The sequence below is a fragment of the Balaenoptera borealis genome (assembly GCF_965194805.1).
Source record: "Balaenoptera borealis genome assembly, chromosome: 21".
In the NCBI taxonomy this organism is placed as follows: domain Eukaryota; kingdom Metazoa; phylum Chordata; class Mammalia; order Artiodactyla; family Balaenopteridae; genus Balaenoptera; species Balaenoptera borealis.
Genome location: NC_138880.1, coordinates 8601525 through 8618489, shown reverse-complemented (window position 1 = coordinate 8618489; position 16965 = coordinate 8601525). Strand labels below are relative to the sequence as shown.

General features: G+C 41.6%; 1 protein-coding gene across 6 annotated transcripts in view; it reads left to right on the top strand.

The window, feature by feature from the left end:
* KCNU1 (potassium calcium-activated channel subfamily U member 1) overlaps window positions 1–16965 on the top strand; it is a 171998-nt gene that overhangs the window by 96968 nt on the left and 58065 nt on the right. For all 6 annotated transcript variants that reach the window (XM_082374957.1, XM_082374953.1, XM_082374954.1 and 3 more), the window contains one exon: window positions 6993–7107. In XM_082374957.1, the coding sequence (XP_082231083.1) occupies window positions 6993–7107 (115 nt within the window). The remainder of the gene's footprint in view (window positions 1–6992; window positions 7108–16965) is intronic.

Here is a 16965-nt window from a genome sequence, read left to right as displayed (position 1 = left end):
GGGCTGGGAGAATGAGAAATGCTGGTGCCCTGCCCCTCCCCGAGACACACCATAGCCCTCGCCTGGAAGCTGGAGGGAAGGGTAGCTCTGTATTTCCGGGCACACGTACCCAGAATGGAGCTTCTGTCACACTTAGTTGGGGTTGGAGGAAAGGAAGCCATTTGTGGCTCAAGTGCCTGTGGCTCTTGTAGCTCTTCCTAAGGTTTGGTATAATTTTTTGAATAAATTGTCTACATTTGCTACATGCCTGTAGGACAATTTCTAGAGATTTTAATTGTGCTTGTATGTGTGTGTGTTTCAATTTTCACTAGTTACTGTTGTTTCATGGAGGAGCAGGTCCATGGAACTTTTCATGCTTCCATCCCACATTCCAAACTAAAGGCTCTATGTTTTTTTTTTTTCTTTTTAAAAGGAATTCCTTTATTTTTTTTATTTTTTATTTATTTATTTATATATTTTGGGCTGTGTTGGGTCTTCGTTTCTGTGCGAGGGCTTTCTCTAGTTGCGGCGAGCGGGGGCCACTCTTCATCGTGGTACGTGGGCCTCTCACTATCGCGGCCTCTCTTGTTGCGGAGCACAGGCTCCAGACGCGCAGGCTCAGTAGTTGTGGCTCACGGGCCTAGTTGCTCCGCAGCATGTGGGATTTTCCCAGACCAGGGCTCGAACCCGTGTCCCCTGCATTGGCAGGCAGACTCCCAACCACTGCACCACCAGGGAAGCCCTAAAGGCTCTATCTTAACCATATCTATTTTCTCTGACTCTTTAAATTTTTTTGTGAAAATCTAAGACAATTTTGGGCATAGAAAGAAACTATTCCTATGCCATTTCCTGAAATCCCTATTACCTAGAGGGCTTGCAACGGAACGCTTGACTCTAAAGAATACTGTTAATTAAATGGGCTTCAAGAGCCTTTTTGGGGTTCAAAAGTTAAACATTGACTCTTTTGCATTCTATAACAATATGAATCATTCTTTTTTTGTAATTTATTTATTTTTGGTTGTGTTGGGTCTTTGTTGCTGCGTGTGGGCTTTCTCGTTACGGTGAGCAGGGGCTACTCTTAGTGGCAGTGTGAGGGCTTCTCATTGCGGTGGCTTCTCTTGTTGTGGAGCACGGGCTCTAGGCATGCGGGCTCGGTAGTTGTGGCTCGCGGGCTCAGTAGTTGTGGCACACAGGCTTAGTTGCTCCACGGCATGTGGGATCTTCCCGGACCAAGGCTCAAACCTGTGTCCCCTGCATTGGCAGACGGATACGTAACTACTGCGCCACCAGGGAGGCCCAATATGAATCATTCTTGAGGCAATGGGTGAGGCTGACTAAATGGAGAAATGTCCCATTAAAGAGATGTGAATAAGAAAGAAAAAAATAACACATTAAGAGTATCGTCTCATTACACATATCTTTATCCCATATGAAAATGCAGCATTGTTTCATGCAGTGGACATATCCCTGTAAACACAGTGTACAAATCAAACTTCTGCACGCAAGTTATACACTCATATGCATACACTGCTGTCAGTCATTTTGCAAAACAAAAACTTTTATAAATTGAATAATCATTTAGCTGACTTTTAAGTGTGTTTTCGTTATAAATATTTTAAAGCAGGAAGTTAGTTGGTCTAGTATAAAGATGGAAAGGTTTTTGTTTAAAGAGAAGAGCTCTGCATTCATATTTGTAGATATGCCAAATTTCACCCACTTCTATAACAGGTAATTTATAGTATCTAGGGAATCAGTAAGACTTTCAATTTACAATCTGACGTTTGGTCTTCCCCGGAACCTTTCATTCTTCTCATAATGAATCTTTTTTTTTTTCCTTCTTGCTCCATACTGATCCTCCATCACCACTTTTACTACATCCAGGACAACTATAATTAATCTGGTACCAAGATTCTTAAATAGCAGGCTCTGAGTGAGCCAGCTGTTCTTACTTCACTTAGCCAGACGATGGCAGCAGAGTACCATGAAACACTCAGGGTCTGGTAGCCAGGGGAGTGGACTTGTGTGTGAATTTGAACCTGGAGAGTTAGTTCTAGCCAAAAATGTGCCAAAGAGGACATCACTGTAGAAGGGGACTACTTGGCCTTATAGATTTAAAAGTCATGATAATGTCTTGGAAATTCTCCCAGAGAGTTAACTTTCTAAAAGGACTAAGAAACTTATCAATAGATGATAGAATAGAAAATTTACTGACTTAGAGATCGTTCAGATTCCAGGTTGAATATTTTACATTTCAGAGTCAGATGAAATGTATCCCTGGTCCACTCCCTTTAAAGAATTATCTCTTCGTTGAGTTAATTAAGCTTGCTCAGTCCCACCAACTTCTTCCACCTCCTGTACTCAACGAGAAGTCAGAAGACTTGAATTCTGATGGCGGCAGTGCCACTGATTGACTGCGGTTTAGGGAAGACACATCACCTTCTGGGATCTCAGTGTCATCCTTTTGAAATTCAGCAGTCCTCATCACCGCTGTGGCTCTTTTCAGTTCTGATGTTCTATTATTTATAATCCCTCTTCTTTGATCACTTCCTTTTTTTTTTTTTCTGAATAGAACCATACCAGAGGTTCTCCCCTTAAGTTCATAATCTAACATTTTAGAGAGGCAGCAGGGTGCAGTGGTTAAAAACGTTGGATTCTGCATTGCTCACTTACTTCTTAGCTGTGTGATCTTAGGCAAGCTATTTAAGCTCTCAGAGTGTTTCAGATTTCTGTAAAATGTTGGTGATAATATTACATATCTCAGAGGGTTAAATGAGAATATTAGTACATAAAGAGTATACAGGTTGAGTCTATTCATATAGAAAGCATTAAGAACAGTTCCTGGCAAATAGTAAGTACTACCTATATAGTAATTATCATAGAACCCGTGGGAACACAAACTCAAAAAAGAATCTCGTTATTTTTCTCATCAATGAAATTCAGATGAAATAAGAATTGGCAGAGAAGTCCTGGTAGATTATACTTATTTGAACCCATTCCCCAATGTGTTTTGGATCCAGAGCATGAAGACCATGCATGGTAGGGCCAGCCTGAAGAGCAGGAGGAATCATGTGTAATTAGATAAGTTACTGGGCAGAAACTTTCCCAGCTCCAACTCAACAGTTCACTGCCTGCCATTTCAGCACTGAATTCTCTAACGCCTAAGATTTTAGAGTGGTGGTCCTCAACCAGGGCAGGGAGAAGCACACACCGGTCTCTGGATGTGATGGCGTGGAGAGTGGGCAACGGGAGAGTGGCCTTAGGAAAGTTGTGTCCAAATTCCCCTAATCCTCACCCCCTGAGAAAGGCTTTAGATTCCTTCTTAAAATGTTAATGTTTGTGATGGAGTCACGTGTAAATGAGAGGGGAATTATGAAGAGGAAATTGGAAAGAGGGCATGAAAAGGGGTCAGGGATGGGCAGAAATGATAAGAAATAGTTTGAATAGGAGGTCCAAACTTGAATTTACTCTACTTCATAGTTTTCTTTAGGTTTGGCCTTGGGTCATTTTTTTCATCAGCATCCCAGAGTAAGTGACCTCTTTAAGAAGGGAGTCAGCCCAGCCAGTGTTCCCTAGGGATGAGCATTCCTAACCTGGAAGGTTGGGCTCTAACCGCCGCAGTGAATCTGCCAGCTCTCTAGCTTGGCTCTCCTCCTGCACCAATGGCTATAGGTAGCAGAGAGAGCAGAGGTGTTCCTAAATGCCTCTTCTTCTCTAAAGCAGGGCCAGGGACCACATGTCCACCCAATTCCAACAAAAAGGAAAACAACCTGGTAATAGTCTACAAAGACCATACACCAGTATCTTGCATTCCTGTATTCACGACAGTTGCCATTGTTCTTGTAGTCAGTCCCACCGTTGGCGGTGCGGCTTCATTTTCTCGAGTCCTTGGCGTCCATCTCCACTTTGGCCGTGGCCCTCTTTATTTCTCATCCCGATGATTATAATAGCATCCTGGCAGGTTTCCCTGGATCTAGCCTCTCTTCATGCCAATCCGTGCCATCTTTCATGGCTCTAAGAATTTTCCTGAAGTTCTGATCATGAACAGATACATAAATAAAAAAATAAATAGGTGGATGAATGTTATCCCTACTTTTGCAAGACAAAGGCATCGGCTTGATCTTTTGTCCTGCTGCTTCTTCAGCTCCTGAGAGGAGTGTTTCTTATCCAGAATACATGGTATCACTTCTTAGGTGTGTCACAACGACTGGTAGATACTAAATTTTGCAACAATTGAGCTACTTAGTAAATTGGAGCAGATTCAGAATCAGCCAAATGAGGCAGGAATTATTTTCACTCATTTGGACTATGATAAGATTTCCTGAGGGAGAGAGAGGGGAGTAGCATTATTGCTCTCCATATGGAAATCGTATATGAGGCGTGTCTTAATATGCAATCCTATCACGTGTGCCAGGAAAGGAAAATGGTTGCCTGTAGCTGTCAAGGAAATCACTTCTTGAAGAAAAGAGAAAGATAATCAAGATGCTGGCCGTGCATAGGACTTTAATTTTTTTTTTTCAGTCACCCACAGGTCTTAGATGCCATGTCTTTTTTGATGTCTAATGCTTTATTCGGAAGCCCTCTTTAGAATATCCATAGAGAAGAAGTCATAGTAAGCCATGGCAAGCCATTAACAGTCTGGTTAGGGCGTCAGGCAAAAATCCATTTCATTTTTCCCTTGCCTAAAATATGAAAACATAATTACTTGGACACTGTCAGCTGTAGCTAAATAGATTAAAATATAAATAAATCAAATGATCAAATGCTCTTAGAGTAAAATCAGAGAAACTTCAATTGCTTATCTACTGCCTTGAGAGAAGGGGACTTTACTTCCTAGTTTTATTTTATTCTTTGGTTTTTCTCCCAGATGTTTGAAGCAGCAAAGAAACTGGGAGAAAGGGCAGTAATTGTTGTTGCACTTTCTTAACAGCCCTCTCTGCAACCTGGTAGAGAGGACACTTTCAGACTTTTTTGTGAAATTCATTAGGATTATAGAACTTAGAGTTGAAGGAACCAAAGAGATCACGTGGACCAGTTCTTTCCCCTTCGGGCAGCCAGCAGCACACAGCCAGAGACTCCACCCATCCCCACGAGACTGCGCCTTCCAACCCCCGTATCCATGGACGTACTTCCATAATCATGAACGCTTCCAACATTATGCAGATCGTTCATGTGTTTTCAGGAGAGATTTTATTAAGAAGGACACAAGGGAATATTCAAAGCTTTATTGAGCAAAAATTTCTCAGGGTTCATACCTAGCACTCACCTCACCCACATGTCCCCTCCCACCTTTTCTTAATACCTGGCAAATGTTGTTGGCTGGAGAATGAGGCTCTGAGAAAACAGAGACTTCCCGAAAGTTCCATTGTTCCCAAGCCAGTTTAGGCATGTTGCCTTTTGCATTCCACAGCTCAGTTTCTATCACGAGTACTAAGCCAACTAGCCTTTAAAGACTGACAGTTGGTAACACGCTAGTCCTCGCTTAGATTTTTCTTCAGAAGTTCCCTTCCCAAGCCGTTCCCCCCAGGGCAAAAGGTAACCACAAAATAAGGAAACATCAATCAACCTGAAAGCCCCATCAAAATTCCATATGTAAGTGAAGGCTTCTGAGGATTACAGATAGGGAGCAATCTTATTCCATACTTGGCTCTTAGTACACCTGTATGATGCAATTACTGCTGATTTAAACCGACAAATCACATATGCAAAGGATGTCCCTCTTCTTCCAAAAGTGTGTTTTGACTCAATTGATATTTTCTGCAGATTAAAATGGCTTAGAAAGAGTTACATCAAAAGAAGAGGGATACCAAGATGTCTCTGTGGCTCTTTCTGTCTGCCATTGTCCAAAACCTGGCTCGCTGTGGGTTTAAAGGCTTGTTCCAGAGGAACTCCCCATTCTGAGTAGTCTTAAGTACAGCGAGATTCTGAAATTGACACAGGAGGAAAGGTCATGTCTCTTTTCTCCACTTAGGTGGGCAAAGGAAGAGGAGTAGCAGTGATGGCTCCTCTGACTCTGTCCATCTCCTCGATGACTTCTTCCCAGGCAGTCTTCCCATCTCTGATCACCTGGCAATCAGGTTCAGGCAAGCAGATCATGCAGGGTTTTTGAATAGTGAAAGAAAAGCATTTAACTTCCAAAGCATCCTTTAGAATGTTACTTTTCATCACAGTACCAAGTGCCAATTCTTATTGAGCAAGGATGGCTTCCTAGCCAAGTGCGTTGAAAGGATTCCTAGGTTAAATCTCTGTTCTGGAATAAAAATGGCGTGATGGAGTGTCAACATATGGGTGCAGGAGGCTCAGGTGTCAGCTTTTTTCCATCTCAAAGCAGCTTCCTGTTGCTCATTTAGTGTTGCTCACACATTCTTGCATTTATCCTCAACAATCACCCTTTGAGGTCCTAGTCTTCTCCCTATTTTGCAGATGAGAAGATTATCTGCTTTTGTGTTATTTCCAGATGTGGAAATTCACAAATGTTTTGAGACATATCCCAGGTAAGATCAAGATTCTTCAAAAGTTAAAATAAATAATAAAGGAAGCCTTGAAGGAAAAATGAAGTAGAAAGAAGCAGTATCCAAGGAGAATGAATTGCAGGCTGACCAGTATCTGCAGAAGGGAGTAGGGGCCTTGTATAGCGATCTTTTCTTAGAGTCCTGTAGTGGCTATAGACTGCTGGCAGCCGAAAGGCTCCCCAAATGCTATACTTCTGGATGAGATGGGAAGAATGATGGATTAGAAAGGTGCAGAATGGATAAGAAAGTACTCAGTAGGTACTTATTTTAAGGATACCATATGGTATTAACATCCTCACAATCATTTTCACCCACTCTCTAACTCTGTAGGAGGAAATTAAAAGAGTTTTCTACAAACCGTCCTCTTAGGACTAGTCTGTAGCTGAGGATTCTCAGCCTCTCCCTAGTCAAGGGGTTGGAGCTCTCTCAGCCAATAGGAACAGTCCAGAAATCCCTTATGAAGGGGTATTATGCCAACTCACCAAGATGGCTATGACATTGCAGGGGCAACAGTCATGGTGATGAGAAACAACGGAAGGGAACACTCTGGTCCCAAAACACAGGACTCCTACCCAGTGACACATATGAGCATGGCTAGCAACTTGAGCTTTACCACCAGGTAAGAGACGCAGAGAACCCTGGTCCTCTATGTTTTTTTTCTAAGAATCACTGGGCAATAAAAATTTGACTTAAACAGGAATATTTGCTTTATCAGCTCCTATACTGACTAATACAATTGTTCCTCACCAACATGAATTCATCCCAACTTCTCCCAATATGACTGAACTAAGCAAATATACCTCCCACAACATTGCTGAAATAATTTATACTTATGACAGCCAGAGGTTAAGCACCCAGTTTTCTTTCAGATCACCCTCCAGGCACTCAGGAAATGTGGGTGAGGGCAAAATTTCAACTCTTCCCCCATGTTTTTTCTATTATTAATCCATGCCTTATTTCCAACAAATTGTTGATGAGATTGCTTTTGGTTTTTAAATCTGCAAAATAGGGCCAACAAATTCTTCCTCCCCTACTCTCTTTTCCCTGCATCTCTGTACTCCAAGATAACCCCGATTAAGCAGAATGCAGGGTTGGAGGTGAAGAGTGTGATCTGTTTATTGAATAATTTTTAAATAGAGGGTTGATCTAAAACTTCTGTCACCCCAAATCTTATTGTGAATAACTCTGTCATGTGTTGGCAGCATTTCAATTTAGTAGCTATAAAATACCAGGAAAATCTTTCATGATTGAGAATTGTGATTGGCAATGGGTAAGTACTGTATCGTCTTCTCTGGCATCCCACAATGTTCCATGCAAACGCTGGCCCTCCCTAAGCTGTGCGATCTTGGGTAGCTTGCATTACTTCTAGGTGTCTCAGTTTTGATATCTTAAATGAGTATAATGGTAATGAATACTCTGTAGGTTCTTTGTAAGGACTGAATGAGATGAGGTATTTAAACCATTTTGCTTGATTCCTGACTGAGAGTAAGCATTCATTAAATGTTCCTTACTATTGCAGTGATCAATTATCGTATCTAGGAAGATGTACGAGATTGGACTGAATATGTAGTAGGCGCAGAGCCCTCCAAGGATGTGGATTTTGAAATAAATCCTTGATCCTGTTTTTGCTATAATTCACCTCTTTCTTTTAATGCATGAAGGATCATGCTTCTGTTTAACTGACGATTCTGTATAGATGGGTCTGGTTAACGGAGGTTTTGCTGTACCTGTCCAGCAGGTGAGGCAGGCGTCAAATATCTGAGCCACCAAAGGTGCCACCGCTTCATGTGTGTGCTTTCTAAGAGGAATACAAAAATCTAGGAATTATATTTTCTGCCCTTCCCTGCCTTCCATTCCAGGATTTTATGAAATCTGAGTGGGATAATCTGTGGGAAAGGAGGGAAAGGATTAACATCTGTTTGGAGGAAAGGTTCTATGGAATTTCAGGAATTTTGCCTCACTCTTAATGACAACAGAACAGCTAGGGGTTAGCATTGGGATTTGTAGATTTTTCTTTCTTTTTAAAATGGTTGGTAAAGAGCTAAGTATTGAGTAGCTCTGTGTGCTAAGTAGGCACTATGCCTGGTGTGCCCTTAGATGCAGAAATCATGTTTCCACCCCCATGCAACCTAGTTGGGTAAACAAGATGAATTCGGATAAATTAAATCAGAGGCCAAATGAGGCAGCATCCCTTCCAGTGCTACATTGATGATTCTGACAGCAGATCAAAGAGGAAGAGGTCAATGGGGGCGGGGTGGATTGTTCCAGAATGTTTCCTGTAGGAAGTGGGATTTGGAGAAAGGTAAGAGAAAGGGAATCTCAGTTCCTGTGGAGAACGTAACACGGGCAACGCATGGGGAAAACATGGAGCCTTCCATGTACCGAGTAGCCTGACTAGAGGTGTGGATGCGTGATGGAGTGAGAAATAACATCTCAGATTTCTCAAGAATATGTTCTTGGTTGTTGGTATTGTGCATGTGTGTGAATATATGCGTGTATGTTATGTTCCGTTGATGCAAAGTTGTTGCAAAAACATGATTCCAATCTGAAAAGTGTTTTGAGACTATAAAGATAACATATGTGGTAACACATAAAATGCTCCAACCATGTTTATGCTTTCATTTATTCTTTCCCTTGTCTTCTCTGTGATAAGAGAGGATTAGCAAGTCATGGATAATCAAAACCCACAGAAGATCCTTAAATGCAATTTCAGCCATTGAGTTTCACTGACTTTTCCCACCATTCTTTAACACAGCTATACAAACAAAATCATTTAACTTACTGATGTTTTCCCCATTTTCTTTAATCCCTTTATTGTCTATGATAAATAAGGAAATGGCCTAAAGCAGGCATCTAAAAGGAGAGTTGGTCCAGATGGCCTGGTCCATCTGTAACCTGGACCCATCAGCGCTCTCTATGGCTGGGGGATCCCTGAATATGCTTTAAAGCCCCTAAAGAAGGTCAAAGATAGTGATAGTTTGCCATCCAGATCATCTGTAAAGATGATGCTTATTCACTTGCACCTCTTAATTCAAAAGCAAGACAGATTCTCATGAACTACAGAGCTTAAAAAAAACTAATCAAAGCCAGACTGCTGATGAGATGGTCGTATGCACGTTGACAGATAAGTGCTATTTGTGAGTGAATTTCTGTGATATTTCCTCAAGGGAGTGGTCAGCTCAGTTGTTTGAAATCCAGTGTTAATGGGATATATGACAGGTACTGCTCCCACTTGGGACTACAGAATAGGGTGTGTTTTGTTTTCTGGTTTTGGGGGGGTTTTTGTTGTTTTTCTTTTTGTAGGGCAAAGATATTCCAGCTAGCAAATTAGCAAACACATGTCCTGAGTTACAATCGCGAGTGGTAAAATAGACTTGATGGCTTAATAGAGACAAGTAGGCATTATTGGGGAAAAAATGTAATATGTGTGGTAGGCGCTATTTGTGATCCATTTTCGATGTGTTAATAGTATTACATGCACACTCCAAAACCAGCCTACGATTATTTATAGTTTTGCTGACAGTGGGCTTGGTGCTTTTAAAGATGTAATCTTCAGGCCACTAGTGGGTTTTCTGGTAAGTTCAGAAACTACTATCTTCTATCCTCAGTACTCGAAGCAGTACAGAGAGCCCTAACTTAGGCGAAACTTATAGTCCAATATTTCATTGCATCCCTGGTATCTTTCTTTTCCCACAGAATAAGCAACAACAAGCAACGTCATATAAATAGCAGTTTGGGTCTCAGACTAGCACACAAAACTCTGTTTAATAGATGGTGGTTGAATATGTATTCATTGAGCAAATAGACAAATACTAGTTCTGTTCACCAGCGTTCTGCGTCCTTAAATCGAGAGGTCATATAATACGAGAGGGGGAAGATGAATATTTCCTCTGACTTTTTTCAGGGTGATAAGCTTAGACCTACACCTATGCAAAATGTGGTGATAAATAAAAATGCCTCTCAAACCCTCTTGGAGCCCCTTTGCCCTCACTTCCAGTTTCTTTACTATGGCCACCCCACTTTGGGTGAGCTTAGGAAAGTTCTGACCATTTTACTGTTGTACAGTTGTTGACTATTTTCTGTCTCTATCAAAATCCACTTCTTCAGGAAACCCGGTTTTGATTAGATATTAGAAAGAAAAGATTTAGATACAACTAACTCATGTTGTGACTGGCCAGTAACACAACAACCATGCTAAGTCATTCAGTATTTTGAAAAGTGGGTGTTTATAAACTCAAGTGGACATGGGTAGATCGCTAATCAGTGAAACAAGGAGAGGCAGAAATTTCCAAGTAGTGTCTGATAGATCTGGGTAAGGAGAGGAAACCAATTCTAATAGAAAGGTTTGTCTTCTTTGGGAATATCAGCCCTTCCCTAGAAACCCTCCCTCTGGGTCTGCCTAATTTCAACCCTTACAGACTCTACTGAAGCCTAAATAAGTTTCCACACAGTTTCCCTTCCCACTTTGTCTCTGTGAAACCTGTGACTAAGATTGCATTTATAGCATCAGCTTTGCCTTCATACTGCCCCGTTTCCTTTTAGAGATACCAGAGACCATGCGTAGTATTTTGTTCTCTCTTTCCTGATGTCCGGTCCAGCCTTAGCTCTTTAAAAGGCAAGTGGCCCATCAATACCGGCCATGAGCATTGCCCCACAGCAGGCATGAGCCCTAGATCACCACCTTCCTCAGCCTTTAGGCTTCGGTTTCCTCATCTTCAAAACAGAGATAACATTAGAACCGAAATAATTGAACTGTTATTTGTGAGGATTGAATGAGATAAAACAGATTAAATTCTTATCTAGTAAAAATTGGGCAAGTGAAAAAGGGTTCCCTGCTTGTGGCTCTGTGCCCCGCCCACCACCTCTGCCATCATTTCCCTGGCTCGTAGATTCCCATGCTTCTGCAGCCAATTTCTTTCTCATTCAAGGGGAGAGGGCTTGAAGTTTAAGACCTTCCAAAATTTCATGCACTGTCTACAGCCCCCCATCCACGGAGTGTCAGCTCAATGGAGCAGATCAACAGGGTTTTCAGTGAAGATACCTAATGTGGTACTTTCCACTGGCGCACTCACTTTGTTGCGCCCAAGTCTGTCTGTTGCTTGCCATTTCCCCTCCAGAACACTCTTTCCATGGCGGTTCCAGCTCCTTCCTTAGCTCTTTCCCAGCGTCTTCCAGCTGATCCCACAGCAGTCTTCAGTTTCTGAGCAAATTACAGTCCATCAGAAGGACTGCCAGGGCATCCTCTGCCAGGCATGGCTCCTGGGACATCTGTTCCTACAAGTTCTCACTTTCGAGTACTATGCCCCTTACACACACACACACACACACACACACACACACACACACAGACTGATGTTAGGGAAGGAAGCTGAGCCCTTCTTCTCTTTCTATTCTCAGCTCTTCACATTTATTGAATTCTGTGCCCCAGATGATCCAGGCAAGAGAAACACCATCTTTTAACCTCAGAGATGCCTGAACTCCTACTGAGGACCAGCTTCCAGGGTCTTTCCAGGGGGAGAAGCTTGGATACGAATCACCATACGTGGTTCTTCTCTCTCCACATCCTATCTGAGCTTTCTGCAGAAACTAATCAAATGAGATGATCTGAGCAGGTACTTTTTTCCCCCTTTCTGCCATATTAAGCTTTTAAAATAACTTTTCCTCTAGACAAGCATAGGCTTTTCTGTTTGAGTACAGTATGGTCCACGACCAGTAAATCAGAAGCAGTCTTTGATTTTTTTCCTTCATGCATGCTTATTGAGTATTCTCTTACTGTAGGATTTCAAATCATGTTCTAGAGTCCATGTTTACTTAATGCCGTATAGCCAGTAATTCATCCCCAAGTTACCTTTCTCCAAGAGTCCAGGTAGCACTTATGTTCCCAATCCTATGGTTTCCTACCTTACATTTCAGAACCTCTGAAGATGCCTTCCTCATTTCAATTGGTGTTATTTGGATACATAGGAATCACTAGCAGGGGTGTATTTCGGCCATGAAGTTTAGTAAGCATCTTCATCAAGTCTCAATTAACAGTTCAAAGAAAACAGTAAGGCAAATGTATCTATGTTCAATTATAGGTACAGATACGGGGATAGGTATAAAGATAGACACAGACACATCTAGAAGTGCTATTTTTAAGTACCACGAGCCTGAGTTCCAAAGACAGATGAAAGAGTTAGGGTACCAGGGAATAGAAGAATAAAAGAATAAGAATAAGGAAAGAATTAGTAGATGCTTTCTTTTAGATCCTCTAAATACCGCCCTTCTAGTTCTTGTCCTGTACCTATAGGCAGAAATCAGATTTCTTGAGAAGCGGTGTGCCATGACTCTAGCAAAGTACCATATAGATAGGCATACCTTGTTTAACTGCACTTTGCAGATACTGCATTTTCTACAAATTGAAGGTCTGTGGCCACCCCACATCAAAGCAAGTCTGTTGGTGCCATTCTTCCAACAGCATTTGTTCACTTTGTGTATCTGTGTCATTTTGATAATTCTTGTAATATTTCAAACTCTTCATGATTATATTTGTTATGGTGATCTGTGATCAGTGGTCTTTGACGTTGCTATTGTAATTGTTTTGGGGCACCATGAACCTCACCCATTTAAGACTATGAACTTAATTGATAAATGTTGTGTGTGTTCCGACTGCTCCACCGACCAGCTGTTCCCCCATCTCCCTCCCTCTCCTCGGGCCTCCCTCTTCCCTGAGATACAGCAATATTGAAATTAGGCCAATTAATAACCCTGCAGTGGCCTCTAAGTGTTCAAGTGACATGAAGAGTCGACGTCTCTCACTTTAAATCAAAACCCGGAAACGATTAAGCTTAGTGAGGAAAGCATGTCGAAAGCAGAGACAGGTCAAAAGCTAGGCCTCATGTGCCAAACAGTCAAGTTGTGGATGTGAAGGAAAAGTTCTTGAAAAAAATTAAAAGCGGTGCCCCGGTGAACACACGAATGATAAGAAAGTGAAACAGTCTTATTGCTGATATGGAGAAAGTTTCAGTGGTCTGGATAGAAAATCAAACCAGCCACAACATTCCTTTAAAGCCTAATCCAGAACCCTCTCCCATTCTGTGAAGGCTGGGACAGGTGAGGAAGCTGCAGAAGAAGTTTGAAGCCAGCAGAGGTTAGTTCATGAGGTTTAAGAAAAGCAGCCATCTCCACAACATCAAAGTGCAAGGTGAAGCAGCAAGTGCTGATGTAAAATTGCAGGAAGTTTCCAGAAAATCTAGCTAAGATAATTCATGCAGGTGACTGCACTATAGAACAGATTTTCAGTGTGGATGAAACAGCCTTGCAATGGAAGAAGATGCCCTAGGATTTTGATAGCCAGAGAGGAGAAGTCAATGCCTGGCTTCAAAACGTCAAAGGACAGGCTGACTCTCTTGTTAGGGGCTAACGCAGCTGGTAACTCTAAATTGAGGCCAGCGCTTATTTACCTTTCTGAAAATTCTAGGACCTTTAAAAATTATGCTAAATCTACCCTGCCTGTGCTCTATAAATGAAAACAACAAAGCCTGGGCGACAGCACATCTCTTTACAACATGGTTTACTGAATATTTTAAGCCCGCTCTTACGACCTACTTCTTAGTAAATTATTCTTTCAAAATATTTCTGCTAATTGATAATGCACCTGGTCACCCAAGAGCTCTGATGAAGATGGACAAGATTAATGTTGTCTTCATGCCTGCTGACACAACATCCATTCTGCAGCCCATGGATCAAGGAGTAATTTTGACTTTCAAGTCTTATTATTTAGGAAATACATTTTGTAATGCTATAGCTGCCATACATGGTGATTCCTGTGATGGATCTGGGCAAAATAAATTGAAAGCCTCCTGGAAAGAATTCACTATTCTTAATGCCATTAAGAACATTCATGATTCATGGGAAGAGGTTACAATATCAATATGAAGAGGAGTTTGGAAGAAGTTGATTCCAGCCCTCATGGATGACTTTGAGAGATTCAAGACTGCAGTGGAGGAAGTAACTTCAGATGTGATGGAAATAGCAAGAGAACTAGAATTAGAAGTGGATCCTGAAGATGGTACTGAATTGCTGCAATCTCACGATAAACTTGTATGGATGAGGAGTTGCTTCTCATGGATGAGCAAAGAAAGTGGTTTCTTGAGATGGAATCTACTCCTGGTTAAGATGCTGTGAAGATGGCTGAAATGACCACAAAGGATCTAGAATGTTAAAGAAACTTAGTTGGTAAAGTAGCAGCAGGGTTTGAGAGGACTGACTCCAGTTTTGAAAGAAGTTCTGTCGTGGGTAAAACGCTAACAAGCAGCTTTGCGTGCTACAGGGAAGCCGATGTGGCAGACGTCAGTGCTGTCTCCTTTTAGGAAACTGCCACGGCCACCCAGCCTTCAGCAACCATCACCCCGATCAGTCAGCCACCACCACCATGGAGGCAGGACCCTTTAGCAGCAAAAAGATTACAACTCACTGAAGTTTCAGGTGATGGTTGGAATTTTTTTATCAACGAAATATTTTTAATTGAGGGATGTACATTTTTTAGACATAATGCTATTGCACACTTAATAGACTACAGTGCAGTGTAAACGTAACTTTTACATGTGCTGGAAAACCAAAAAATTAGTGTGGCTTGCTTTACTGCGATATTCATTTTATTGTGGTCGCCTGGAAATGAACCGGCAATATCCCTGAGGTCTGCCTGTATAGGAATAATTCATCAGATATGTATTGAATAAATGAGTTCTTTATATTAAAAAACAATATTTTATTCTCATTACTTAAAAATAGAAGACAAAATAGCTTTAGGCTTCATAAAAGTGTCAGAGTAATACCATGGACAATTCAACATATTCCTTTCATTACTCTTGTCTTCCTCGCCCTGTCTGTTTGACTAGCTTAGAAGGCTGTAATGAAAGAGAGACAAAAGCCCTTTTTAAACCTCTCTGTGAATATGTGGACAGGTCTTAAGAAAAATAAAGTCACAGTCTCCTAGGACTTACGGGTACAGAAATTTCCATTGATTTAGCTGGATGGTAAGATGAGGAAGCAGCCCGGGTAATACAGGAATGAAAATTCCTGTAGGACAACTGATTATTTACTGTGTGTATGTATTTATTTGCATTAAGTAGTTAGTTTTTACATGTTTTCATTCTTCTCACTTACAGTCTCCTAAAAGGCAGGGATGAGACCTTGTCTGTTTAGGGTCATATATAAAAGACCAACTAACTCAACAAGACAAAGGTGAAGATTATGGGAGGCTTAGTCACTGTTTCTAAGTAAAACTCTATTCAGGGACTAAGGACATGCCTAGAGAAAAAGTAAATGTGACTTAGGCAGTTGCCACAGACTTTTCATTCTGCATTCTGTGCCCTCTGTTTGATGCCCACCGTCACCTCTACTCAGGACTTACAATTTCCAGCTACTTCCCATCCCCGTCAACATCTACTATTTGAACCATCACTTGCGAAAACAGAAGTTTACAGTATTAATCCTTCCAGGGGTAGTTCTACTTTCATGAGGATCAAGGACTTCAGCTAAGGGACAGAGTCCTATGTGGGAGATTTCCGAAGGGGAGGTGTTATTCTAGGCAACGTTTGGTAAGGGCATCCTGGGTGCATCTAAAACCACACCTCAAAGTTTATTGTGTGCAGTGCTGTCTTAGTTTTTAGGTTGAGGCAAGAGTGATAAAGAAGGAGGCCACCCACTGCCAAGGCTACGGTGGGAACTCCAGAGATGGACAGGCCAGGGTCCTATCTCAGCTCGGTGACTTCCATGCTGTATGATGGTGACCCAGTCACTCACTGCTCTGGGGCTTAGCTCTTCCATCTGTAAAACAGGTGGTACCAATCTCACAGGGCTGATGAGAAGACTGAATGTTAGACTCTTGGCAGAGTTCCTGGCAGAGAGTAAGCGCTCAATAAATTAATATTTATTATTGTTATCATTATCATGACCCAGAAGACAAGATTGGCCCACACAGTAATTGAACCCATGGTCTGGAGACTCACTTCAAAGCAGCTCTCTGCTAAAATTGTACTGGCATTCTACATTTGTGTTAACACCAATAGCATTAGTAGGAAAGACAGAGGCCTTAGAGATAAAAGTGATCTTCATTTAAATCTGAGGGGTGGTAAAGCTGCAGCAGAACTCACCGTGAGTAACGTGAGAGGTAGACCCAGTTCCTGTCTCCCCATGAAGCAATATGGTCTTTGCCTGGTAGGAGCATTCTTTGTTTTTAGCCTGTTCTCTAAGGACGTGAGAATATAAGAATTTCCAGCCTGTGTTAGACCCATTCTGGGGTTCTGAAGACTACATGGGCTTTGACAGTGAAATTCAAGGACAGGACCAAGATTGGCTTCAACTTAGCATCAAATATCAGGGATGTTGACCTAAGATATTACTGGCTTTCATGCAGTTATTTATAACTTTTTATACAAACTTGCCAAGAACAAGTTAACTTTTGAGTCTATAACAGCCCCCAAATAACTGGAAA